This window comes from Rhipicephalus sanguineus, chromosome 7 (genome assembly GCF_013339695.2).
Source record: "Rhipicephalus sanguineus isolate Rsan-2018 chromosome 7, BIME_Rsan_1.4, whole genome shotgun sequence".
NCBI classification, from domain to species: Eukaryota; Metazoa; Arthropoda; class Arachnida; order Ixodida; family Ixodidae; genus Rhipicephalus; species Rhipicephalus sanguineus.
Window position 1 is genome coordinate 127,032,662 of NC_051182.1, and position 27,222 is coordinate 127,059,883.

Consider the following 27,222-nt stretch of genomic DNA (forward strand, 5'->3'; position numbering starts at 1 on the left):
AACTGTTTCCGCCCGTCCTCGCGTAGTTGACAAGTGACCCTTTCTTTCACGACACCAGCCAGCCGCATGAACTCGTGGATACCCTGGATGTCGCTGAGCCGTGTTCCAACCAGGGAGGCCAGATCGTCATCACTGACAGAGAGCACTTCGAGGAGCTCTTCCATCAGTGCCGCATGACGGGAAACGGTTTCCAAGGCACTGGCACAGCGCCTGTCGGCCCAGAAAGGAGATAATGCTATAGTGAGAGCGCTAAAGCAAGACTGGTCGGGACAAAGTGAACTGAGGTATGCAGCGTTGTATGCTAATGATAAAATGCTAATTTGTAACCATAGGCGTACGCAGGGGGGGGGGGGCAGGGGTGCGGCCACAACTTAATCATCTGAGGGGGCGCGAAGTATGCCCCGTACCTTTACTCAGTAGGAACTGTCGCGTCATTGTTCAAAGAGCAAGGTTATGGCCACGCAGCTTTTTGACGGTAATGGCGGGCGAAGGCCCCACGTGTTGCATATCGAGAACCGTTTACCTCCCATCTTTACTTCAGGAAAGCCAGGAACCAAAGGCAGGCCGTTGCGAGAAGTACGTCATCGCTTGATTTTCATTTTTTTTATAATCTGTTATGAAGCATCTTGTCCCTTATCTTGTCCCTAATGGGGAACCTTGCGCACGCCTATATCGGTAATTCTTAACGGATACAAAGGTTGTACTCTTCCTCCTCCGGCCCGAAGATCGTGACGGACATAACTACTCATCAAGTCAATTCTCATATCCAAAGGAAGTGTTATAATCGGTTAGTTGGCTGTTCCTGTGATACAGGCCTGTAGCCAGGGGGGGGGGGTGCTCTAATTGTGATGGGGTGGGGGTGTTTTGCCGAAAATAAATATTGAAAATAGATGTTTTCTTTTTGAAATTGTCAAGGCCTTCAGCAAGTGGCTGTCCCCGGCCCCCGAAAAAAATTCCCGGAGATACTTGGCGCAACCCACCCCTGGGGATCGGCCGTGAATCGGACGGTGTCTTGTTTAGAATATTACTTCACTTGATTGGAAAAATAGGTTTACAAATCAATTGTTTACCAGTAACGAACTACTGAACTAAACAAATAAAATTCGGAAGAAAAGATATCAGAAATAAAATAAGGCACTGCGATTGAAAAGGAAACGTTCGAAAAAGAAACTGAGTTTCGTTACTTTTAAAACCCAATTTTTTTGTCTCAGGTTTAACCTGATGGTCCCCGAGTCGGCCTAGCCAGGTGACGTTGAGTTTACTCGCGTCTACTGTGGACCGAATAAAGTTGTTTCACTCACTTACTCACTCACTCTCCTATAGGAAATTGCATACATCATCGAAAGCACTCCTGTGGCTAAGCACGAAAACCACTTTGTTGACGTCGTCGTTGCTGATGCTGTCGTCGTTGTTGCTGTTTTGTTTAAATATCACAGATGCGGAAAGAGGAAAATATTCAATGAAGACAAAGGAGGAGAGGTCCGCCTTGAGAGCACGCCTCTGGCCTATTACTCCGCGCCGTGGAAAGGGCGAAAAGGGAGAAACCGAGGTAGAGGGGGATATCACGACAGCTGACTACGGTACAATATAATGAGTCACTGTACACACGTTGTTCCTGTACGCGGATGTGTACTATGGGCAGCAGTCTTAATAAAGTTACGTTGGCCATGGCCAATACGTTTCCATGCGCACCAAAGCTTCCCCTTCTAAAATGGCCAGGTTGATAGCGACAACACCTTCACATGCCTGAATTAATTAGCTGTATTGTGAAATATTCAAACTGGCAAGAATTGTTGTTATTGGCTGAAGCACAGAGGTGAATTTGTAAAGTTACGTCATGAGCTCGCGTGTGCACTCTGCACTGTAGATTTTCCTGGCAGCCTGCGGTATTTGCTCGACACATTACGTTTTTCTTTCTTGTTTTTTGACGTGTGTGACGATACAAAGGTGCTGACGTAAACTTTTTTATTTTCGAAAACGCTCGCTACAATAATACGCTCAAACCACTCCCATTCGCATCGGTCGGCGAGTTGGACGGGCGCAGCGTGGCGGATTTTGTGACGTCGTCATGAGGTCACAGATCGCCGAAATATGTGACGACATCGTGACGTATGACGACGCCACCACATGAGATCACCACTTGGTCAGAGGAGGGGGACAATACCAGAAGCATGGCAGCAGCTCGAGAGGTGCAGAAAGGCTCACGGATCAGTGGGGGATGAATAATTCGACCAAAGAGAAAAAGATAACGAATCAAGAGTATATTCAAGGGTGTGCTCGATGAAGCGCAAGCAAAACATTCAAGGAAGGGTTCAATGAGGGGACAAGAAAGGCGAAAAGGTCTTCCCATTGTTCAATGCCAATACTATTCAATACAATACCATGTCTGTGAGGAACGACCTAAGGACCCAGGCATTTTTTTTGTCTCATGGCGTAATTGAGGCTAGACACTACAAGAAAGCACTTAAACGCTTACCTATCACACCGGGTCCGTTTCACAAAATGAGCAGCCCGTGCCACGATGCCAGAGCCAACAGTCTGAAGCTGCAAATGCTGTAGTTTCATCTTTACCGGCTCCGATAGCTTCGTTCACCGTCACAACCACGCAACATCTGGTGGAGGTGCTGGGTAAGCTGCTTACTGAATCGCCCTCTATATGTGATTTTCCTTCCTCTATGATGGCTACACGCGCAAAAACTCCGCGTCGATGAGAAGCGCGGAAAGGCTCCAAAAGGAAAAACGTTGGCTGTATGCGTCATTCATTGTGGTACTAAGCGCGAACACGAGACACATCACAGGCGAGTGTACAAAGACGCGGCTGTATACGACCAGCGGCGTCGCGGCGCCTAACTCGAGGAGCTTCGCGCGCAAGGGCCCGTTCGTAGTCGGCGAACGTCCAATCACACAGACAGACCAATCGTAGCGCTTCCAGCATGTGAAGTGATCACGTCATCACGTGACGTCATATAGTGATATCATGATGGCGTCACAAATTTTGGCGATATGTGACTTCATTATTACGTCATATGATAACATCAATACGTGATGATAATTTTATGCATCATTCCTGCTGACACCGCCCACGGTAAAATTTCGCGTTTGATGAGGTATCTAAGACTATCGGCTTAACAGAGAGACAGGAACACTACAACGGGGTAGATCATACAGCGACACCAGGCGAATAAGCATAGACGTCCGGTATCTTATTAGCGTGGATTAAACTACAATTTCTTTTGCGAGACTGGTCAAGAACATTTCGCTATGGTCGTGGACAACTGTCCAGTCCGCCTAGCAAGACACACATCGCTTTCATCTCGGTACTGGAGCTTCGGTAAACAGGTGCAGTGCTTGTGTGTGCTTTTCCATAGCCACATGTGCCGCACATGGCACGGTCCGCCATCAAGAGATGATTTTTTGCGTCCTCCAGTTGACGCCGACCACAGTCCATTTTCGCGTTTGAGGAGGCATCTAAGACTATCGGCTTAGTAGAGAGATACGAGCACGAGCAGTATAGCCACATACACCATACAGCGATATCAGGCGGATGAGCATAGACGTCCGATATCTTATTAGCGTGCATAAAACTACAGTTTCCTTTGCGACACTGGTCAAGAAAATTTCGTTGTGGTCGTGGACGACTGTCCAGTCTGCCTAGCATGGCACATATCGTTCGTGTCTCGGTACTGGAGCTTCACAAGATACAATAATGCGTGTGAGTGCTTTTCCACAGCCGCATGTGCCGCCCACGGGGCTGTCCGCCGTTCCTGGACAAAAGCGTATTCATTGAATTTATTTATTTATTTATTTTTGTCAAACGATGCGTGGTTACACCACAAAGGAGGGTGGAAATGAGGCATACATGCATAAACTAATACTGGCAAGTAAACCAAAAATAAACATGTAATAACAAGAAACGAAGAAGCAACCCAAGAAGCATCACATAAGTATCAATAAAGAATAGAGAGTAAACGGATTACAGCAAAATGCAAGAGAGGAGGAAACAGAATTACACAACGTTTGCAGCCCAGAAAACATAACACAAGACTTCAGAATTCTTTCTCTAAACGCGTACGGCCCCTGATGCTTGTTAGAGATCTTGCAAACTGGTTATCAAGTGGAAATTCGCTTCAAACATATGTTTTTTTTATTGTTTTTTTTTCAAACCGGGGTCCGTGCATACCACAGTCATGCTTGCTTAGCATTGCTTAATGACCGTTTTTAATAAAACACTTCTGTTACATGTAGAGTTCTATGACAAACTGGGAGGAAAAATCTTGTGCGGCGTGACATGTAATTTTTTGAAATAGCATTAAAGCCTTACTGAACAATCTTCAACGCAATTTTGTGTTGTACTAGAGAAAACATGAACCGCATTTGTCGCAGAACAAGTTGTATTCAACAATATATGAACAATGCATTCGCAAATGCACCTGATGCCAAAAGCTTCCACACCTGCACTGGCGGGGTTAAACGATCCACCGGCACCACATTTCTCTCCAGTGTTATCAGCATAGAACACCACGACGCTCACTGTAGAGCAGTTCATTCGGCAGTCTCCGAGGGGTAGCAGATGTCGTCCAGCTTCAGATAGCGCATCACGTGCCTCCAGCAGTCTTCGTTGAGGTCGCACAACTGCTTGCACCCGTCCTCGCGCGGTTCACAAGTGACTCTGTCCTTCACGACACCAGCCAGCCGCATGAACTCGTTCATATCCTGGATGTGGCTGAGCCGTGTTCGAACCAGCGAGGCCGCCTCGGCGTCGGTGACTGTGAGCACTTCGGCGAGCTCTGCCACAAGTGCCGGATGGCGGGAAAGGGTTTCCAAGGCACTGGCACAGCGCCTGGCGGCAGAGAAAGGAGATAATATTGCCATGATGTGAAATTAATACAGGCCTGTACAAAGTGAAGCTACGTGTGCATTGTTCTATCCAAATTCACCAAACGCTAACTGATAACTCTTTACGCACGCAAATGCAATTTTCTTAATAATAACCGAAGACCACAGACCACCGACATGTGCTTAACTATATATTCGTCAATTCTCATTACCAAATGAGATGTTACGAGCATAAAAAACCCTTCGTTGCTGCTAGATGTGCAATTCAGTTCTGCGGAATCCCGCAAGGCGGTGGAAGGGTTAAAAAAGGGAACTATACAACCACCCGTTTGTAACACGAAGCCACAAGGAAATCCATACAAACTTCCCAGAAAGAGAAATCTCTATGGATTTCCTCGCGGCTTCGTGCTACAAATGGGTGGTTGTCTACTTCCCTTTCTTTGCTGTGGATGTTGTTGTTGTTGTTGTTGTTGTTGTTGTTGTTGTTGTTGTTGTTGTTGTTGTTGTTGTTGTTGTTGTTGTTGTTGCACTTGCTTAAAGATCAAAGTTGGATGTCAGAGGCAGGACCTATACATGCGTTCCCTGTGGCAAAAATTGTGTTCATAGGCTGAAACACAGGGTCGAACTTGCGAAATGACATCCTACGTTCGTATTCAGAAGCTGCACTCTTAAATTTTTGTGTCAGCATGTGGTGTTGAAAACACACTTTACAGCGGTTTGCCGTCGTCTGTGACAATAAGACGGGGTTCACGAAGTTGATTTTAACTTTAAAAAAAAAAAGCTGAAAACAGTGATACGTTTGAAGGTGAAGGGCAGCAGCGAAAAAACACAGAAAAATAAATGCACAGGATCGTCGCTGGTTTCTCTTGTTCCTATGCTTCTTCACTGGTACCCAGGGCCGTAACTAAGGCGGGGTTGATGGGGTTATGACACCCCCCGAAATTTTTTCACGCTTTAACTTTTCGGGTGACCCTAAAATACTTGCACGCCCTCACAGCGACCACCAATGGCCAATGTCAGCCGTTCTACACACAAACACCCCCGAAAGAAATTCCTGGGTACGGCCCTGCTGGTACCCTTCACCATCAGCGACGAAAACGAATTCGCCCAGTTGACATTGTTAGCAATATCTTTAAGCCATTTCCATTATTCTCTGCTCGCATTGGGCTTTATATCCCGGACGATTATACAAAGTAGTTCAGACTTAATTCCGAGTGAATATTGAAGTGGAATATAAAAGCAACCGAGTGCTTCTGAATGACTGAGCAGATTATAACATTAGTTGTCCAGTATAGCCAACATAAAGACCAAACTACATTTGAAAGCGGTTCAGCACAGCAGCAAACGCCTTCGATCACAGTTATTCTATTCAGTTTTTTTACATTGACACTTGCATTAGTAAATGTAGGTACCTGCAAGAGCCACTTCACATATTGCACTGAAATAACGACGAAACAAAACTTCGAGATATGAATTGTTGCAAAGACGGATTTGCACCTTTTTTTTCACCCCCGACTGGATTAAGTAGAAGGCGTGGTTTGACAAAGTTCTAGCACATATCTTTTTTTTTTCATCCGTACAAGAAGAATGGTTCGCTTGAATTACAATATCTACCTTGTTGTTTATACGTTATATTTTGTTAGTACTTGACCCCCCTTAACCCAGAAGCCAAGAGGTTGATGCAGGCTGCTGTATCAATAAATAAATATCGAATAAGCTGTATTCAGTACAGTGCTCAGTCACCGATGTGATATCATTAATTGTGTAGGGAATGTCATAAATGGTTGCACTTGGAGTAGGCGGTCAGTGCCCTTGTCCTACCTTCTCGTAACCTTGTACTCTTGTTACCCTGCGAAATACCGTGTGACCATATCTATCTATCTATCTATCTATCTATCTATCTATCTATCTATCTATCTATCTATCCTATCTATCGACTATCTACTATCTTCTAGCTATCTATCTATCTATCTGTCTGTCTGTCTGTCTGTCTGTTCTGTCTATCTATCTATCTATCTATCTATCTATCTATCTATCTATCTATCTATCTATCTATCTATCTATCTGTCTGTCTGTCTGTCTGTCTGTCTGTCTGTCTGTCTGTCTGTCTGTCTGTCTATCTATCTATCTATCTATCTATCTATCTATCTATCTGTCTGTCTGTCTGTCTGTCTGTCTGTCTGTCTGTCTGTCTGTCTGTCTGTCTGTCTGTCTGTCTGTCTGTCTGTCTGTCTGTCTGTCTGTCTATCTATCTATCTATCTATCTATCTATCTATCTATCTATCTATCTATCTATCTACAGCTTGACGCGTCAAAATGCAGTCGTGTTCGTTTCATTGCCTTGGCATATTCAAAAATGCGCACAGCATGACATGCGTTCATGAAGTTTTATGTTTTATAAATTACAGTAATCGGCGAGAAAAAAAAAGTATCTGAAAAGTTCATGTCATTTTTTAGTCAAATTTACAGAGGGCTCAGGGGGGCCCACTTCCACCTCGCTCCTACTCGCCCTCGCTCACACACACATCCGAAGAAAAAACGCCCATGTAGTTAAATTTCCGCGCACGTTCAAGAACTCCGGATGGTAACAATTCAGGTATATCGCCACCCTTTAAAAGCCGTGTTTTTTTTTTTTTTTCAGAGAAGCCGTCTGCGGCCGGGATCTGACGAAATAATGTGTCCGATATGTTGTCAAAAACGCACCACCTACGCGGAGTGTTATAGTTGCTGTATATGCTACCTACATAAAGTCAGAACCAACCGACAATGAAGTCAAGGACGGCATAGGGGACGTTATTTCTAGTCTTTCAACTGTAATATAGTAATTATGATCTACATGTGAAGAAATTAAAGAGGTCAAAAACACAGCTTGCGCCGGCAGAAACCGAACCTCCAACCTTCAGATAACACGTCCGATGTTCTACCAATAGAGCTACAGCGGCGGTCGTCCTCCTGTCCACTTTATCTGGTATTTCTTAATCGCTCGTAAACCTGGGAGTGTAAATATGGGATGCGTTATCCGAAGATTCCAGGTTCGATCGGCCTCTGCTGGCGGCAAGTTGTCTTTTCGCCCCCTTTAACTTCTTCACACTTATATCATAATTACTACAATACAGTTCAAAGACTACAAAATTACGTCCCCTACAGCTTTCCTGGCTTTACGGTCTGTTGGTTTTCATTGAGGTTGTGTCTGGCAAAAACGAGCCCTTAAATTCCCGTTCTTTCGTACCCACCCAGAGGTATCATATACAGCAACTCTATAGCGCGTCCTTCTATAATGCCAGCGGTAAGAGAAATGTGAGTCCAAACGATGCCACCTGGCTAAAATGGCTGACGAAGATTGGGAGAACGACACAAAGCGCGAACGCATTTCCCTCCGGGATCCTCAGTATCGGGAAACCGAAAATACCCGTCGGCGAGTTGGTTACAATCCACACGACCGCTTCCCGGGAGTCGCGGCAAGATTTCGACGGGAGTTGATGTCTACGTCTATGAAAGCCTATATATGACGCCATTATGGGATGACCCTGACCATCGCCGAGAGCGCCTCTACAGACTTGACTCTGGCCACACTTTTCTGATTCCATTCCTGTTAAGAAGAGATCAGGAAACACTCCTGCATAGATTGCGGCTGTGTGTTGCATATAAACACGATGATAATAATAATCTCTGAGGTTTTTATGTCCCAAAACCACGATATGACTATGAGATGCGCCGTAGTGGAGGGCTCTGGAAATTTCGACCATCTGGTGTTCTTTAACATGCACCTAAATATGAGTACACGGGTTTCTACCATTTCGCCTCCATCAAAATCGCGACCTTCGAACCCGCGACCGCGACCTTCGGGTCAGCAGCCGAGCACCGTAACAGCTATACCACCGCGGCGGACAAACATGACGATACTTTTGTAAGATCGAACAGGAGTAAAATTCTAACTGCAGTGTGTGTCACACGGCAGGGACTTTCACCATATCCTGTGCGTGTGCTCTGAGAATAGGCGACCGAAAACAGTTACATAAATGCGTCATAGATCGTCTGGACTCCCGACCCTTTTCGGAGGAGAAACTTTTGGTGCTTGGGAACACGTAGACCACGCCTAACGTAGTAAATTTAAAGCGCCTATTAAAGTTTCTAAGTGACACAGGTTTAGATGCTGGCCTTTATAGAATGTGCCACGGCATAAAAGCTCTCGCGCGGAGTACACGTCCTCGAGTAGGACTGTGTGTCTACACTGACTCATTCTACTATACCATAGTTACCTATCCTCACACCTCCCTCTTTCTCCTTCTCTCCCTTTTCTCCTTACCCCTCTGAGGAGTAGCGGGCTAGGCACCTGCTTTCCAGGCCGGCCTCTCCTCCTTACTCTACATTAAACATCTTCTTCAACGCGAGTTGGTCGGGAATGCGTTTCGGTACCCGCGCGGTGTGTGTGCTTTGCCGGACGCATTTCCCTGTCTCCGACGTGCGCTAGAAAACTACAGGGTGACTGTTCAGCGGTGACAATCCGGCAGTGGGTACTATCGAAGTCTCCCTTGGAAGTGTGGGCAAGCGGCACGTGTAGCGACTCGTTTCTTAAGGGAGTTGTGCCCAACGTTTCTAGAACCAATGGTTGCAAAATGCAAAAATATTTCTAAAAAGTGGCGGCATACCTTGCTTCCGGTGACCCCGGCATGCAGCGCAATGAAATCGTGGTTCCAGAAATTATTATTGCATGAATAAGACTTGACACCACAAAAAGCACTTATACGCTTACCTGTCACACATGGTGCGTTTCGCAAAACGAGCTGCCCGCGCCACGATGCCAGAGTTCCGCCACGAGGTGCTGTACCAAGCCTTCCAGTCAAATAACCATATCAACGGGGTCAGAGGTTGAAAAAGGCTAAAGCTACAAAGACTGTAGTTCTTGGAGATATCAACAGGTGATGTGACCAGCACAATCTCCATAATTCGGTCCCATTTCTAAAGAGATATCGAGCGTTCGGATTGTTGTGCTGGATTTCACAACCTCGGCGAGATGTACGCAGGTTTTCGGCTGACTCTCTTTTTGCCTGTAAGGTGACCTCTATTATGCTAGTATTCTGCGATAGCGACGCCAAAATGTTTGACCAGATACTGTCGACACTTGGCGCATTCTGATCAAGCCTATTACCAAGAAACAGTCTCTTCAACGTAGTCGTTTCCTTTATGAACTGAGCAACACCCGATGAATGTTCCTCCAAGCACGATAGCTCGACTTTCAGTTCAGTCATACGGCAACTGTCGAAGGAGCAGAGCTGTTTTAATAAGTCCATCGATGGACTTGTCATTGCTCCAGGAAGAACTGGAAAAGGAAAAGCATGACGCCTTCGACCAGCTTCGACGAGAGGATGGGATTGTAATGCCACAAACGTGAATGTCACCTTGTCTTTAGCGCCGCTGTTCTCAAGGATCTTACACACGTCGAGCAGTGCGCAATGCAGGACGTTTTCTAGTTCATAAGGCTTGAAGTTTTGTGCTTTTTTGTACTGCGAGTCTCGGACTTCTTCGCACTGCTGCCAGCCCGGCACCTCCACAACAACTTCCTTCAGGCTCGTGTGCGTGGACACAATTTCGAAAAGTGAGCCCCACTGATCATGAGGTATCATCGCAAACGGGAACCTAATATATCGTAGCCCCCTGTTTTTGCCAAGGGCCTCGAGCCATTCTTCGAAACCTCCCTCATGAGATAGCGCGTGACGCCCGTCAATGGCTGACATCGTGAACCTCTTTAAAACTGCATTTTCCAATAAAAGGCCCCCGCAGGAGCAGGTATGTTCCGAAATCGAAGCAATCTCCGTATAAAGAAAGTTCGGATACGCTTCTGTTCCTGCACATGGCCATAAGAACGCACTTCATGAAATCGTGTTCGTTCCCATAAATATTTAACCTTTCTAACACTTTGTTGTTTTCCAAATACTCCATGAATGTTATCTTTCCTCTTCCAGGGCTGTCGCTAAATAGTCCAGCGTTCACTGACAACTCTCGCAGGGTAGAGCTCGCCTTCAGAGCCGACACAAAGGCATTCACCACTTCATCACCATCACACTCGTAACAGAAAACTTTGAGGGCAGACAGGTTTCTCGTACGTTGTACTTCCGAGAGCGCTTCAACAGTATCTAGGCCCAAGAAATCCTCCAAGACCTCGAGTTTCTCCAGCTGCATTAGCTTAGGAATTATTTCACACACATCGTCCGAGTCTGTGATACCAGAGCGACTGCCTACATTAAGCGGCGTCAGGGAGGAGTTGCCATCAAGCACGCCATCAGGATCTTCTTTCAAGAATGGTAGCAGAGATATGTCGTGCAGGTACAGAGATGTCACACATCGGTGCGAATTAAGCAGCCAAGCCAAGAATCTAGAATTTTCCTTTCCACTTTCCTTTAGCCAAGAAGTAAAGTCAGTTCGGGAATCCACCACAGCCAGCTGGCCATCACCCTCCGATAACTCGCGCAGTCGGAGCCCTACCGAGGAGAGCAGATTGTTCAGTGCGGGAAGGTGGTCCACTATCTGGCACGTCCTGTGATCTGCAGCCGTGCAGGGAACTTGCAGTTCCGGATATGTTTCCTCAAATCCGTCAAAGATCTCATCTGAGAGGTCGTCTTCATCTGCCCAGTCATCATCAAAGCTAATGTCTGATGAAGAATCTGTAAATCCGCTTGATGAATATCGATATCGGCTCATCACGCTTCAGCTGCTCATCTGGAAGGAATAACAAAAATGAATTGAGCTAGGGGAATACAGAATTCCAGGTTTTTATGGATAAAGTATCTACCCACACACACACACACAAACGCGCGCGCAGGCACGCACACACACACACGCAGGCGCGCGCGCACACACACGCATACAGTCAAGCCAGTTGTCAGCCAGTGTAAGCTCAAATCACTTTCTGTGAAACTTACCATAAAATGCTATGCGAGTTTGATGTCTCGTGTTTTCAGAATAAAAGCTCGTGCGAAAACTTATGAACGTTCACGAACGAGGCGGATATGACAGAATCCGCGTCAGGGGCGAGTTTTCATGCTGCGTTCATCAACGAGAGTGAATCCCTATTCTATGCAGCTAAGAACGAACGCAGCCGTGTATCAGGCAAAGAAAGTTGGTTAAACATTTGAGCAGCGGAACGCGAGCGCGCGTCTATTTCATATTGCGCGTGTTTCGCGGGCTTTTGCTTTTTCTCGGCAAAGAACAAACAGGCAGCTAATAAGTGCTTGATTTGGAAGTTATTTGATGCGACCTACAATTAGTTATTAATGAGAAGTTCGCTAATTAAAGTTAGTTAATACTTGGTAACGAAGAAATGCGTGTTGTAAGTACGAATAACAACCACTAATAAAGAGCAGGTACAACTTTCCGAGAGCGCCTGGTTTCTCTTCCTTTTTTTTTTTTTTTTGAAATCTTGTTCCGACATATCTGGGACACCCGATATATACGCCCACACATAGGAACTTACGCACGAACATACATAACAGCGGTCGGATCCCCTCCTCTCTCACCCCCCCCCCCCCCCCCATTCCCGACAAAAGTTCTGCACACGCCCCTGAAATCCACTTTATATGTATAGTGCGTGGAGGTTGTACTTAAGCGGTAATGTCGACTGCAGAGTTTTATGCACACACCCTCTACCTTGAGAGCAGGGTTGTATAAATCGCTGCTTTTGACAAATCAAAACCCAGCTCATGCAGTCAAACGTTACCTCGTAGCACTACGGGCCAATAGAGGCAGAAGTTTTAAATACGAAGCATTTCTTAGCGAACCTCTGGCACTTTGAGCGTTTCTATCTACGTATCTATCTATCTATCTATCTATCTATCTATCTATCTAGCCGCCTACGTCTGGGTGCTCTCATGATAGACCAAAATTTGCATGGGAGGGTAAGAGGATTTGACGAACACTATTGCCTGGTCATGACATGAATAACGTTAAAATACTGTCGCGTACGTCGTCAAACCATTTCCACTAGACACGTGTGGCACATACCCGTTTACCACGGGCCGCGGTGTACGGGTATGCGCCACAGGTGATTGACAGTTTATATCTATCCAGGAACGCCGAGAACAGACATCGGGAACTTAAATGCTAGAGCGTTAAGGAAAACCAACATCGGCAGCGTTGATTCAACGAATGGAAAGAACGAAAACTAGGATCCCAGCAGGAATCGAACCCAAGCATTCTGCGTGGCAATCAGGTATTCTACCACTGATCCACGCCAGGTCTATAAACTGTTTTGTAAAAACAGCCTACGCAGGCGTAATATCGGTGCAACGTCAATTGTGGTTCTGGTGCTGGCTATCTAATTTTACAAGAAAGCAATAAACACTACATGGTACTCCTACGATGTGTACTCCTACGATAAAGGCGTCATATCATATTAACGTCTGTAGTTTTAGTGTTGGCTCCGCTTTTATAGCAGTCTAATAAACATTATGTTTGTATTTCTATGATTCAGCAAGCTATAATGAAGAATTGCTCGACCCCGGAGGAATACATTAACGAAAGTTACATATGATATCCACATCACCGCAGCGTAAGGTGCATTTCGTGCACCAGAACGACACAGTGTCCTCTTCATTTCTTACGAGGCTGGGCGATGGCCTCATGCTGACCGAGGAAGATGCCAGACTGATTGACAGCCGCTTTGTAGACTAGGCTACGTAGGCCACATACGCCCAGATAGTCTACGAATACGACAAACACCATTCACCGATGTTGGTCTACGTAGCACTATCCAGGCCTACCAGCCTCGACGGCATATACCTCACCAACGCGAAGGGTGGCTTCAGGTTCCGACATGTCGCTGGCTCTGTCGACAGACAATTTGTCGACGAAATGACCGAGGCATCCACAAATTCCAACAGCTCTATTGTGCCACATACGTCACTACACATGGAGCCCTCGTCACCACGATCACGACCGGATCTATACATAACAAGTCATGACCAGCTGCTGGTGCTCACTGACCACGGTGATGATGCCCGTGTTCAAGAACTGTCAAGAACTTCTTGCACACATGCACACGGATTGGTCAAACGTGCATGCGTTCTCGGGACACGTATAAGCACTACATATCAGCTTACCGCTTCTGGTGTTGGTAATACCCACGTTGCCATTGGCAGCTTTACCCAACCGTAAACAACTGGTTATATAACACATATGCGGCTCTTCAACACATATATATATATATATATATATATATATATATATATATATATATATATATATATATATATATATATATATATATATGTGCGTATAAAATTTATAGAAAGCTTTAGCGTCATTTTGCAACGTGTAGCTAAGTAAAAAAAGTTACGTCACAGTCACCTACCCGACGTATGCTTCGCATAACATCGACTCCCACGGTACGTGGTATCTGCCGAATTTTTTTAAAGGGGCCATGATGCCCAGTTTTCGATCATAATCTGTGTTTCTTATGTTAATCCTTGTACCTTTACAAACAAGCCGGCGAAATTTCCGCGCATTTGGTGGAGCACTTAATTAATAATTGAATACTTTCGTAAACACGCGAGCGGCCTGAGAGTTGGCCAACACTGACGCACTTCCAAGGCGTGACGTAAAAGCTGCTTGCTTTGCGAGCGTCTGCATTCCGTCGAACGTTTTTGTTCCGTGGCTGCAGCTGCGAGTGCAGTCGAGCTATTTCAGCTTTCTTCGGCTTGGCATTGAAATTGAACGATTTGTAGCGGCTGAAACTTTGGTAGAAGACGACGGCTCCACTCCATGCAGCACATGACTTCACACATGCCATCGCAAAATTGCGGCCGCCGGCGGTAAGCGTAGTTTCTAGTCGGCGACTTCTTGGGTTGATTTAGCCCTTAAATAATCTTTTACGGTCCATTTTTTTCATATATGTACAGATACAATAGACCCTCTACTTCTATATTTCGCTGAAAACAGCGAATTGCTTGTCACGTGACCATATTGTGGCCCCTTCAGCGATTGCTGGAGAGGTTTGATGGCGGCACGTGCAACGTGTCTGGCTATTAGGAGGAAGCAGTGATACATTTCAGTGGCATGAAAGAAGGCTCGTAAGCGTTACGCACCAAGCTGTTCAGTCCAATGGGAAGGCACTACAAGCTTACCAGAGCAGAAGGTTGCGCTTTCTCTTCCCGCAACGGTCGCGTCCAACCGACGCCTCTTCTGAATCACCGGCAGTAGTGGATCGGTTCCGCTGCTGCCGTGGCGAGCCCTCGTTATCAGCAGCGACAACTGGGGCGCGCAGACTGTACCTCTGTGTTATCGGGACTGCTCTTGTGGACAACAAGATGGCGCCACCCGTCCATCACAGGCGTGCGCATGATTCTCCAATTTGAATGGAGGCGGGTGGGGGTGACGGCAAAATTCACGGCACTGTCCCCCTCCCCCGCCTTGTTGAGCGAGTCGGAAAGGGAACAAGATGCGCAATGGATGGAAACAGAAAAACGAAACGATGAAGTGCTTTGCACAACAGCCTGCCTTTCGTCCCCGGCTATCCGGTGCGAAAGTGGAATAAAAACTGTTCTTCTAATGCAACATCAGTGGTCCTCCGCCGCCAATATTGTCAAAACATGCATGGGCAAAGCTTTTCATTTCACACAACGACCGGAGAGGTGCGGCTGAGAAGAGGTTTGAGGCAAACTTGGTGCCACCCTTTAGACGACAGGGTGATGGCGGGGGGGGGGGGGGGGGGGCTTCCTTGCCCCTTCCATGTACGCACGCACATTATTACAGCGCAGGGTCGCCGCATGGCTTGGCATTTGGAACAAGAACTGCGCGCATCGAGTTCCCAAAATTAAGACTACTTATGCGAAGGTCTGTCATCTTGCGGTCACCGCATATGAGAAAGAAAGTGCTCCTAAATGGAGGCACCAAGCTAACGATTACTATCGAGACAATATTCGACGCTTTTGGTAAGGCGCGTTAAGCCAGTTAAGCTCTGACAGCGAACATCAGACAACAATCAGGCATTGTAGGCGCAAAATTTAATTCCATAAAAAAGTGTTCAATGCATTTGTATTGATGGTGTCTTTCGTTTCCGCTTCGGTGGAACAGTGGTTACGGTGCACGGCTGCTGACCCGAAGGTCGTGGATTCGATTCCCGCCACGGCGGTTGCATTTCGATGGAGGCGAAATGGTAGAAGCCCGTATAATGTGCGATGTCATTGCGTGGTAAAGAACACAAGATGGTTGTGTCACAAATTAGCGGGTTATAAAGCGCGCGCAAGGCCGCTTTCAAACTGCTACGAGACAGAACGGCGCGAACCGCTCGCCAAGAAGCGCGAAAAGACGAAAAAACAAGCATCAAAAGACGCCGGCGCGCCGCATCCTCCTCACCCAATCGAGCCAGGCGCAGACGACTGCAGACGACGCGATCAAACGCCCGGCAAAGCCTGGATGTTTCTAGAAGGAAGAGGTGACGCATCCGCGAGCGATGCCGCCGCGATTCGAACCTACGAGAAAGCTCTCGCCCTTTCCCCAGGCTTAGCTGTACTGCACGCAGAAGAAACATCCCGACGCTTCTAGAACCCGGGGGAGAAGGGATGAAAGCGTGCAATCGACGGTAGTGAAGTCAGTGAGCGACTCAGTCGGCCCGGTGATGGTGAAGTTATGCGAAGTGTGGCTCCGTTAGCCAAAGAAGACGTGTTTATGATGGTGTGCGGTCGGCCGATCGTCAATTTGGAAGAATTGGATGACGACGCCGTGTGAGCCGTGACAAGTCACGACGACGGTTGAGCTACGACGATCAACGCTGGAGCTGGCGTGAGTGTTTCCTTGAAGAGAAGCATTCGATTACCGTCCAAGTATTGTGGACTGGATACGCCATTGTTTATTCAGGACTTTAACGGTCGTTGAATAGTTGTAATGCATGCGATTGCATTTGTAGCGTGTGATCTGTTTGTCTAGCTCCCGTTGTGTAAACACCATCTGAATTATATTGTGAAGTTGTAACTGGTACCAGCCGAGTGTGCACGTGTTGTTTGTGTTATTTGTATTGCCTTAACTGAGAATATATTTCGTTTTCGTTTGTGTTATCGACTCTCGGCTCTGACTCGGTCTTTGGACCACAACCGGCGTCCGCTGGCGCACCAAAGGACCAACCCTAAATTGTCCGCGCTTTCGTGGTGCGTTTTCGGAGGGCCGTGACGCCAGCCCTTAGAATCCGCCCGGCGATTGCCAAACCCGATTAACGGGATTAGTGACAGGTTGAAATTTCCGGAGCACTCCACTATGACGTCTCTCATAATCATAGAGTTTCGGGACGTAATACCCAAGATATTACTATTGATGCTGTCATTAATAGTGGACGTTAACATCTCATTGCTGCGGTATTTTCGTACTTTCTTTTTGTTGTACTTTTTTGTGCGCTGCACACAAAACACTGAAAATGGTTTGCATCCTTTGAGTAGGATGTTTCTCCCAGAACAATAAGCGTCACGCATGCTGCTTGTAACGCTTAATTTCTAATCGACAATGCTATGTCACGCTTATAAGGCGCACGCCGTTTGTGACCTGAAGCTGCCGGGCACAAAGCGTTGCCTTGGCGCTCTATAACCACTGCATCCGTTGTGCCGGCAAATGGGACCAATAATGACAATAAAGGTTCTTTACGAGGAATATCCTCAACGACATAATCGTACGTTCATGCATCTTACTCCCACAGTCACATGCATAAAGACACGTTATTCAGGCGAAATTGTTATATGTCTAATCAACTCAATTTTGTTAGTAACTTATGCTAATTGACAACACAAAGTGGTCAGCGAAATTCTGTCCAGCCAAACCGGTTTTTCCTAATTGGTTTGTGCGGTCGGCAAACGTACAATGCAATTTTTCTTTTCGTGGCAAAAGCGAAGATCGACCGATGTCTCACCGAAATTTCGAAATTTATTGAGTTGATGAGATCGGCGAAAGCTCTGCAGGTCTCATCAACTCAATAAATTTCGAAATTTTGGTGAGACATCGGTCGATCTTCGCTTCTTCCACGAAAAGAAAAATTGCATTGTATGTTTGCCGACCGCACTTGAATGCTTGCTCCACAAACCGGTTTCGCTGGACACAATCTTGCTGACCATTTTGTATTGTCAATTAGCATCTTTTAATATTCATGAACAGTGCAGAAAAAAACAATAAATTACGTTGCAGCCACCATCTGCTTCTTGAATTGCCGCAAATTTTGGCCAAGGTAGCTCACGCCTACCTTGGACAAAAAAGGCCTATATTTACCCTATACTTCAAAAAGAGCGCGCGAAGCTGAGGGCATAAAATAGACAATACATAACATACGGTCAGCATATTAGAAAAACCACTCAAAAGAGTATTGTTTCGAGCATCGCTTCCCTGATGCATCAAATATCGATTGATTTGAGCTTGTTTTACAAATACCTCTCCAAGGTCCTGAAGGAAAGAAGATGACTTTGAAGGACACACTGACAAAGAACATTACGGAAAGCAGCTCAAGAGATCCGGCTCGTTTTTCTTTGTTAAACACAATATTATTGAGAACTAGCAGACAATAATGCCACGGAAAGTATAGGGGTTGTTATTGTAGCAATTAGGATATAAATGTGAAGGAAGTAAAGTGGACGAAAAGATAACTTGCCGCCGGCAGGGACCGAACCTGCGACCTCCGAATAACGCGTCCGATGCTCTACCACTGAGCTACGGCGGCGGTCATCTCCCCGTCCACTTTATAGGGTATATACGTGCATTTTAAACCTGGGAGTGTTAGTCAGCGCCGATCGTAGCCATGGCGGTGAGTGTGGAACACTCTTTTTCTGCGCTTTTGGCGTCACGTAGCACGTGATCTTTGAATGCGTATTACAAGACCAAGGTCTTGTACTACGCATTCATTAATAGCTCTGTGCATCAATCTCGCCTACGTCAATATTAAATGACTGTGAATCATCGACTTACACTTTCTTTCCTCAAGTTTATTCTTTCTAAAAAATTCCCTATGGTGTGCTATTTGTTAGTTACATTAGAAATGTGCCATTAGGGCCTAGGTGATAACCGAACAAAATATGTACGTTATTTTTTAAACACCTTTAATATGCTCCGGTGGAATTTCTGAATAAACCTTTAGCAGTGTTAGAGCGCTGAATCAAGCTGTACTGGTCTTATATACATCGGGATGATAAACCAATTATAAAAGATTCATTTTTAATATGACTTGCTAAGTATGTACCGGCACATCAGCATAATGTGAGCCGTACAGATTTTACTGCTGTCTGGATCATTAACCTTACCGTTTGCATGGAATAAATACACTTTTCCTTATATTAAACATGTTGACCTGCTCCTCTTGACATCATCATCGTCATCATCAGCCTGTCTACGCCCACTGCAGGGCAAAGGCCTCTCCCATGTTCGGCCAATCAGCCCGGTCCTGTGCTTTCTGCTGCCACGTTATACCTACAAACTTCTTAATCTCATCTACCCACCTAATTTTCTGTCTCCCCCTCACGCGTTTGCCATCTCTTGGAATCCAGTCAGTTACCCTTAATGACCACCGGTTATCCTGCTGACGTGCTACGTGCCCGGCCCATATCCATTTCTTCTTGATTTCAACTATGATGTCCTGAACCCCCGTTTGTTCCCTGACCCACTCTGCTCTCTTCCTGTCTCTTAAGGTTACACCTATCATTTTCCTTTCCATCGCTCGCTGCGTCGTCCTCAATTTAAGTTGAACCCTCTTTGTAAATCTCCAGGTTTCTGATCCGTAGGTAAGTACCGGTAAGATGCAGCTGTTATATACCTTCCTCTTGAGGGATAGTGGTAGACTGCCATTCATGATTTGATAATGCTTGCCGAATGAGCCCCAACCCATCCTCTTGACAATCTTCTTATTAATCACAAAATAGGCGTTGTAATAAGGAATTGCTTCTGTCGATATGCATTGTACACAACAGATGGACATTGGCTTTTGTACCAATTTTCTGTGTATATATAACAAACTGTAGAAATCTATTCTATGTTCGGGTAGCTGCAACACAGAATGTACTCATTTGTACTCAGTGCACAAGTTAACAAGCTGTGCGTTTTTGTGCCGTGTATCAAATGTTGTCTTTGCGATTATCTGAAAATAAAATGCAGTAAATAAACCACATTTTTCTGGCTACCCATTTCCATTATTATATCGACATCAAATTCCACGCCATCCTGCTATGTTTATAGGCAGGGAACCACTGTTTAAATTTTGGATTTTCAAAAGACATAATTTTCACGTTATATTCCCCGTCAATCCGTAGCGCGGCCTCTTAGCGGAGGTTGCTGCTGCAGCAGTTGTATAAAGGAAGCGCTTCTCTCGCGGCCTCTGGGGTTCAGAGGCCTTGAGGAGGCAGTTGCGCTTACTCTAATTTCTCACTTGTTGAAATCGTGATCACCCTTCATTCATTTAACACCCATAGATCACTACACGTGTCACTGCCATTATTTCATACCATATATATCGTCTACGTTTTCGATATGGCGTGATATTTCAGGGCCTCAATTCAGCCATATTACATCCCATCACGAAAATCATTGCTAAAAGCTAACACCACATCAAAAGACAGGGTGCTCTTTGACCAACCCTGGCCTCGCGCAACAAAAACCTACTGACCAACTTTCTGGCAACTCATGTTTCTGTCGAAACAAAGAGGCCGCACCCCATGAAGCGCCGGATCGTGTGTATTGAACTCGCTAACTGTTTCCAAACAAATGTTATGAGCATCAGTTGTGAGGGAGAGAGAATCACCAGTCGGAAGCTGATGAAAACCGTGTGCGCAAGAGCGACATAATCTGGAAAAAAAATGCAAGCGTTGTTGGTTTCTGGTCGCGCCTGCTGAGACAGTCGTGAGATCGTCGAGCGCCTAGCGCAGACAAGCGAGATGGCGTTTTCTTCTCGCACAAGAAAAAAATCCTTTCTGTGCCAGCATCACTGATTTTTTTTTCGGCCTGGAAGTTCCGCCTACCAAGCGCGAGGGGTGCATCTGGCGCTAGTTATGCGATTCCCACTTTCCTACAGGGCGTACCTGCTGACATAGCTGTGCGTCAAGTGTTTGCCGGCAGACAGATGCTACACGTATATGTTCCACGATAAATTTATAGAGAAATAATCATGTACTGCGGTATGCCGTCGGCATCAGCAGTACGAGTTTTGTACGGACCTTCTCCAGCTGCAGATAACGCGTCACGTGCGTCCTCCAGCAGTACTCATTGAGGTCGTGCAACTGCTAGCGCCCGACCCCTTCTGCTTGACAAGTGACTCTGTCTTTCACCACACCAGCAAGTCGCATGAACTTGTGGATAACCCGCATACCCCTGAGCCGCGTTCGAACCAGGGATGCCAGCTCGGCATCGCTGACGGAGAGCACTTCAGCGAGCTCTTCCATTAGTGCCGGATCGCGACAAACGCTTTTCTAGGCGACGGCACAGCGCCTGTCGGCACAGAGAAGAGGTGATATAGGGACGGTGTAAAACCGGCCAGCACAAAATGATGCGACTACCTCACAATAGCCTCCTCATGATCGAATGCTAACTTATCTATAGCCCTTAATGCGTACAAAGGTTGCGGTCTTCCCTCAAACCCGAAGGCCGTCACGGGCTTAACTACATCTCGAGTCTAATCTCTTGTCAAATGAGAAGTTAAAAAGATGAACACTTTGTTGTTGTTCTTGTTTCAATATCGCAGATTCCATACTCGGTTACAACGTAAGAAAATATGGCGGATCCGCCAACCGCCATCGCTGTCCTCCTACCGATAAAATGAGTAGGTAATCAAGGAAAGGCAGGAAGGTCAACCAGACGCGCGTCCGCTTTGCTACCCTAAATGGGGGCGAGGGATGGAAGTTCATAAATGCCCCATTCAATAGCGCTTACTGATATTCGTGACGTGAAGCACTTATCAAGCGTTTCACGACAGATGACTTGCCCATACCGACCCACGTATGTGTCGCTGGCATCTGGTCCGAAACATGAGCGTCCTGGCAAATTTCGTCAGGGATTCTGATTTCGCTGCTCAGCAAACGTAATGTTTTAGGCAGTAACGGCAAACCGTTAACGCTTAATATGCGTAGTACTTACATTAGCCGAGAAAGTGTACTTACGGTTCGAGCAGAACCAACTATAGGCCAACTCTCTTTTTCACAGGTAAAGGCAAGTGACCACTTTTATGCTAGCTTTCTGAGACAGCGACTCCAAGATGGCTGGCCAGATACTGTCGATAATTCCACGTGTAGTTCATACGATTACAAAAGACCCCAGCTTTCCGCAACGTGGTCGTTTCTCTTATATATTGAAAAGCACGCGATTATTGTCCTCTCAAGTACGACAGCTCGACTTGCAGTTCAGAACATTCGGAAACTGGTCACAAAGCGTAACCTCTTACCAAATCCATCGATGGACTGGAATTGCTTCAGAACGAAGCCGAAATGGAAACGGCCTCAGATTAGCGTCTTCGGTAGGATGTGGTCCCAATCCATAAGCGTGAATGTTACCTTGCGCTACCGCCTCTGTTCTCAACGATCTTGCACACATCGAGCACTGCGCCATGACGCCCACCTTCCAGTCTACTTGTACGCACTGCCAACCTGACACCTCTACAAGATCTTCCTTCCGGCTTGTGTGTGTGGACACAGCTTCGAAACGTGAGCACCACCGATCATGAGGTATCTCGCGAACAGGAAACTCGTATATTGTAACCCCCTGTTATTGGCAAGGGCCTCGAGCCCTTCGTCGAAACCTTCCGCATCAGATAGCGCAAGACGACCATAAACGGCCGACATCGTGAAGCTCTTAAGACTGCGTTTTCCAATAAAAGATCTCTCAGGAGCAGATATGTTGCGGAATCGAAGAAGCATCCGAATAAATAGAGGTTGGATACACTTCTCTTTCTGCGCATACCCGTAAGAACGCACTCCATGAAGTCGTGTTCGCTCCCACAAAGATTTAACCAGTCTAAGACGAGTTGTTTTCCAAATACTCCGTGAATGCTATCTTTCTTCTTTCAGAGCTGTTGAGAAGTAGCCCATCATTCACTGACAACTCCCTTAAGGTAGAGCTTGCCTTCAGTGTCGATAGAAAAGCAGCGAACACCTCGTCACCTGCGCACCCGTAAATAAAAAGCCTTGAGGGCCGACAGGTTTTTCGTGAGCACATCTCCGGAGAAAGCTTCCAGAATATCTATGTCCAGGAAATCTTCCGATACCTCGAGTTTCTCCGGCTGTGCGACATCGGAATTATATCGCAGACATAGTACGAGTAGAAGCCCTGAGCGACAGTCCATATTTAGCGACTCCAGGGAGGAGTCGCCATCACGTAGGCCACGAAAGCCGCCTTGCAGAAAATCTTGCGGGAATACGTCGTTCGCGTGCAGGGAAGTGACGCATGGGTGCGACTTCAGAAGCAAAGCCGAGCATACGAATGCTTCACGTCCTCCTATGCTCCCTCCTACTATTAAAACCGGGAGTTGGAGAATTCACTGCAGCCATCTGCATTTGATAACTCGCGCCAGTCGAAGCCCAATCGAAGCAGAGTAGCTAGTTCAACGCGGGAAGGTGGTCCCCTATCGGGCACGTCCTGTGCTCTGCAGCCGTCCAGGGTACTTGCCATTGCAGATTTCTTTCCATGTATCCATAGAGCATCGTGTCTCAGAGACCCCTGAGTTACTCATCAATGCGATGTCAATCAGCGAATCCCAGGTTTCTAAGGTGCTCTCCATAACTTGTGTCCCTAACTCTTCCCAATCTATAGGGCCCCGAAAACCTCCTGTAAACACGGGGTGAATAGCATTGGGGAGATCGTGTCCCCTTGCCTTGCGTCGTTTTTCTTGGGATTTTGACGCTTTCTTATGGAGGGGTATAGTGGCTGCGGAGCCGCTGTAGGATTCCTTCCAGCAGTGGGGGGGGGAGGCAAGCTTCCCCGTCTCCATAGGTCGTGTGTGTGTGTGTGTGTGTGTGTGTGTGTGTGTGGTGTGTGTGGTGTGTGTGTGTGTGTGTGTGGTGTGTGTGTGTGTGTGTGTGTGTGTGTGTGTGTGTGTGTGTGTGTTGTGTGGTTGTGTGTGTGTGTTTATAGGGACAGAGAGGGATAACTTCTTCAGTCGCACTCAGTTTCAAGTGATTTTTGATATACAGGGGGAGAATTTGCGTAGCTCTGTTTAATAACACTATAAAAGAGTTCTACGTAGCATGCACAGTGACGACCATACATTAGCGTGTTATGCATGTCATAGTATTGGAAGCAAAACTTTTTGTACATTAACCACACCACTTTATGCGTGAATACAATTATGTCGATGGCGGCCTTCTCAATAGTATAGATTGGTATCATTCAAAGAAATTTTGTTAATGTCTAAAAGCTGCTCACTAATACTAGCGTTTTAATGTAGGTAGCAATGAGTGCACTTTCTCTTTTCATTAATTAGTACCACACTTCCTCGCACATATTCTGGTTTGTGTATATTATATTTTTCCTTGTTTCCTCCTAGTCGAAATAGTGTTTTAGTGCGTTTTATTGTTACTACTAATATTATATTATTCTTATATGACCATTGTTGTTAACTTATAAAAAGGCGGAGCTTAATTATAGCAGCTGGTGCGTTGGATTCATATGAGTATATAAAGTATTTTCAGTTGTATAACGACGTTGAGCTGTTTGTGCCCGTATACAACTCTGTGAACCCATCCTTGCTCAGAGAGAAGGTTGTATTTTCCGCTGTACAAATCAATTCAAGATCAATCAAGACCAACTAGCCCGGCTATCGATTCACTCTCCTTAATCCAGAAAACCATGGACCTTGACTACCTACCTGGTCTGGTAGAACAAGTTGCGGGGCAAGCTTGAAAGCTCGGCTTCCCAATGTGCTCGAGTCCACTGCCTTATTCGTCGCCTTGTTGCAAGCCGCCGCAATCGCTGCAAGCTATCATATTGTCATGTGGTTATGATGGTGAAGAAGGCTGCAGCAAGACTGGGAAACACGGTACTCTTTATGTGAGCGAACTTGTGCCCGGAAAATGAACTCAATATACAAGCGATACACGCTGTGCACTGATAGCTGCGAGAAGAGTGGTCGGCCGTCGAGTAACCTGATCATCGCTGGAAGGCGCCGTCCTTTATGCGTCTCGTGAAACCTTCGAGCGTTATCGCTGGTGCTCGTGCAAGCTCTCGAATAAACTTGACTCTTCGCGTTCTGCGCATAATCTTAACAGAATGATCTCAAATGACCGAGCTTACTGATGCTTACCAAACATTGCGGCGCGGTCTCCGCCGAGCGTCCCTAACAGTTTTTTGCGGATGAAACCCGAAACGAATGCATCAAAATGAAGTAAGAAACACGCGTGGCAATATGAAAAGCAAGACGAATCAGATACTAAAGCGGAAACCTTCTCTAGCTCTCCCAGTTCGGCCTAGCACTTGTGGAATCTCATCGGCCAACGCCCTCTAAAATTCCATAGCAGCTTGGATAGAGAGCAACGGTGACGCTATTACCTTTCGATGAAAGAAAATTAATTTACTTAATCAGGAAGAGCGTTTCATCGGTCTATAAAGTATTTACTGGTTCCCGCCCGCATTTGCGTGGTCGATTATGTAAATTACAGGCCAGGCAGAGCGGAACAAATGCATGTGCACAGGGTTATAGCGTTATGGAGCCCCTGCCCACGGCAGCTTCGTTTGAAAGGCTGGAGCGCAAGGCGCGAAAGCGTCGCATGGGCGGCCTGCACCGCAAGGAGCCTACAGTGCGTGGCTTTGAGTCACGGAGGACAATTTTCACAGGAAGAAGCGTAGGACAAGTTTTAGTAGACAAGGACATGATTGCTGTGTTGAAGGAAAACATAGCCACTGATGTTCGTGTCCTAGTATGTAGCTGACAGCGACCACTCTCGAAAGTGGGAGGGGCTCCGCCCCCCCCCCCCCCCTTGCACTCCTTGCACCCCCCTCCCCGCACCCCGGTAGATAAGCCTATGTCATCAGCCACATGCAGCATCAACAAAGTGCGCATAATACCTTACAGATGTGTAGCGGATACCTCGCTTATACGCAGATTTGGATTGTAAAAACTTTATTTACGTCCTGCAGGACGCACTTAGCAAAGACTAATAATACGTAGTGGGTGCTGTCCTAGTTCACAAAAATGATGATTTATGTCGCAGTCGATACCTGCGGAAATCCAAAACTTCAAAGACAGTTGACCTTGCTCCAACGCGAAGCTGCGCTCAGAATTCACATTTGGCAGTATCGTAATCGTCGAATATTTTTTCGCAAGTGAAAGCCACTCATTTGTTGGAGTTTCTTTCCCCACGAAGTGTTTCAAGGCCACAGTAAAGCATACACTGCTTTTCGCCGCAAACCTAACGAACTGTAGTAGGGTTCACATTTGAGCTGATTGTTCATGATTACGAGGTGGAAAGACAGCGCCAGAAAGTTAGCGCACAATCTAAAAAAAAGTGCTCAGAAGGGTTGTTCTTTTCAGTAGGTCATAGTTTTCTGGGCGAAATAAGCTTGGTAGCCTGTCCCAGCAATTCAATCAAGAGATCGAGAACAACAGAATGTGCAATAGAAAATTCGCTATATCCCACGCCCTGTGGGAATCGGTTTCATGCGAAGCACTCAGCGAGTTTGCTTTTTGTTTCTTTGAGCCAAGTTACGAGTTGGAGCGGCGTGTTTTTGTAAGTGTAGTAGTTGTGTGCGCATCGTGGGCTTACCAGGCACGTCGACTACACTGGCGTTTAAAGGGCCACATATGGTATGACGTAACGTCAGCACTCACTTTAAAGCCAGACGCCCATATGATTTAAACTACGTGCACTTACAATGCCATGATGTGAATATCATACGTAACTTACGTTGGCCTATTCGTGCGGGGTCGAGCAATGCTTGACTATTCCTTGCTGAGTCATAGGAATGCACGGAATGCACATGTAGAGCTAATTAGGCTGCTAAAACCGCAGCCAACACTGGAATCACAATTCAAGTTAACCCGACATGACGTCTGCATCATAAGAGTACATACGCGTAATGATTATTGCTTGGTTATAAAATTCGATAGCCAGCACCGCAACCACAATTCACGTTGCACCGACATTACACATAGTCTTTTTCCAAAGCAGTTCAAAGACCAGGCTTGGCTATGTGGTAGAGTGCCTGAGAACACTCAGAATTCTGGGTTCAATTCCTGCTGGAATCATGATCTTTATTCTTTGCACTCGTCCGGTCAACGCTGCCGATGGCGGTTTTTCTGAACGCTCTCGCATTTAAATTACCAATGTCTGTTCCCGCCGTTCCTGGTAGATATAAACTGTCAATCACATTGGGTTACGCGGCTAGAAACGCTCATAGAAACGCTCAAAGTGCCTTTGGTGCGTTAAGAAAGTTTCGTTTCATTTAAAAGCGCAG

The 27,222-nt window shown here is 46.3% G+C and overlaps 1 protein-coding gene across 3 annotated transcripts in view; it reads right to left on the reverse strand.

The window, feature by feature from the left end:
- Window positions 1-3,809: 3,809 nt before the first annotated feature.
- Window positions 3,810-27,222, reverse strand: part of LOC119399860 (uncharacterized) — a 58,888-nt gene continuing 35,475 nt past the window's right edge. For 2 of the 3 annotated variants that reach the window (XR_007416933.1, XM_037666734.2), the window contains exons 1-2: window positions 9,590-11,621; window positions 3,810-4,840 (exon numbers count right to left, since the gene is read on the reverse strand). Coding sequence is in view for 1 of the 3 variants with exons in the window: in XM_037666734.2 (XP_037522662.1) it covers window positions 4,543-4,840; window positions 9,590-9,780 (489 nt within the window). In the remaining 2 variants the exon portion in view is untranslated. Of the gene's footprint in view, window positions 4,841-9,589; window positions 11,622-27,222 lie in introns of those variants that run through there. The other variant, XR_007416934.1, reaches the window with a different exon arrangement.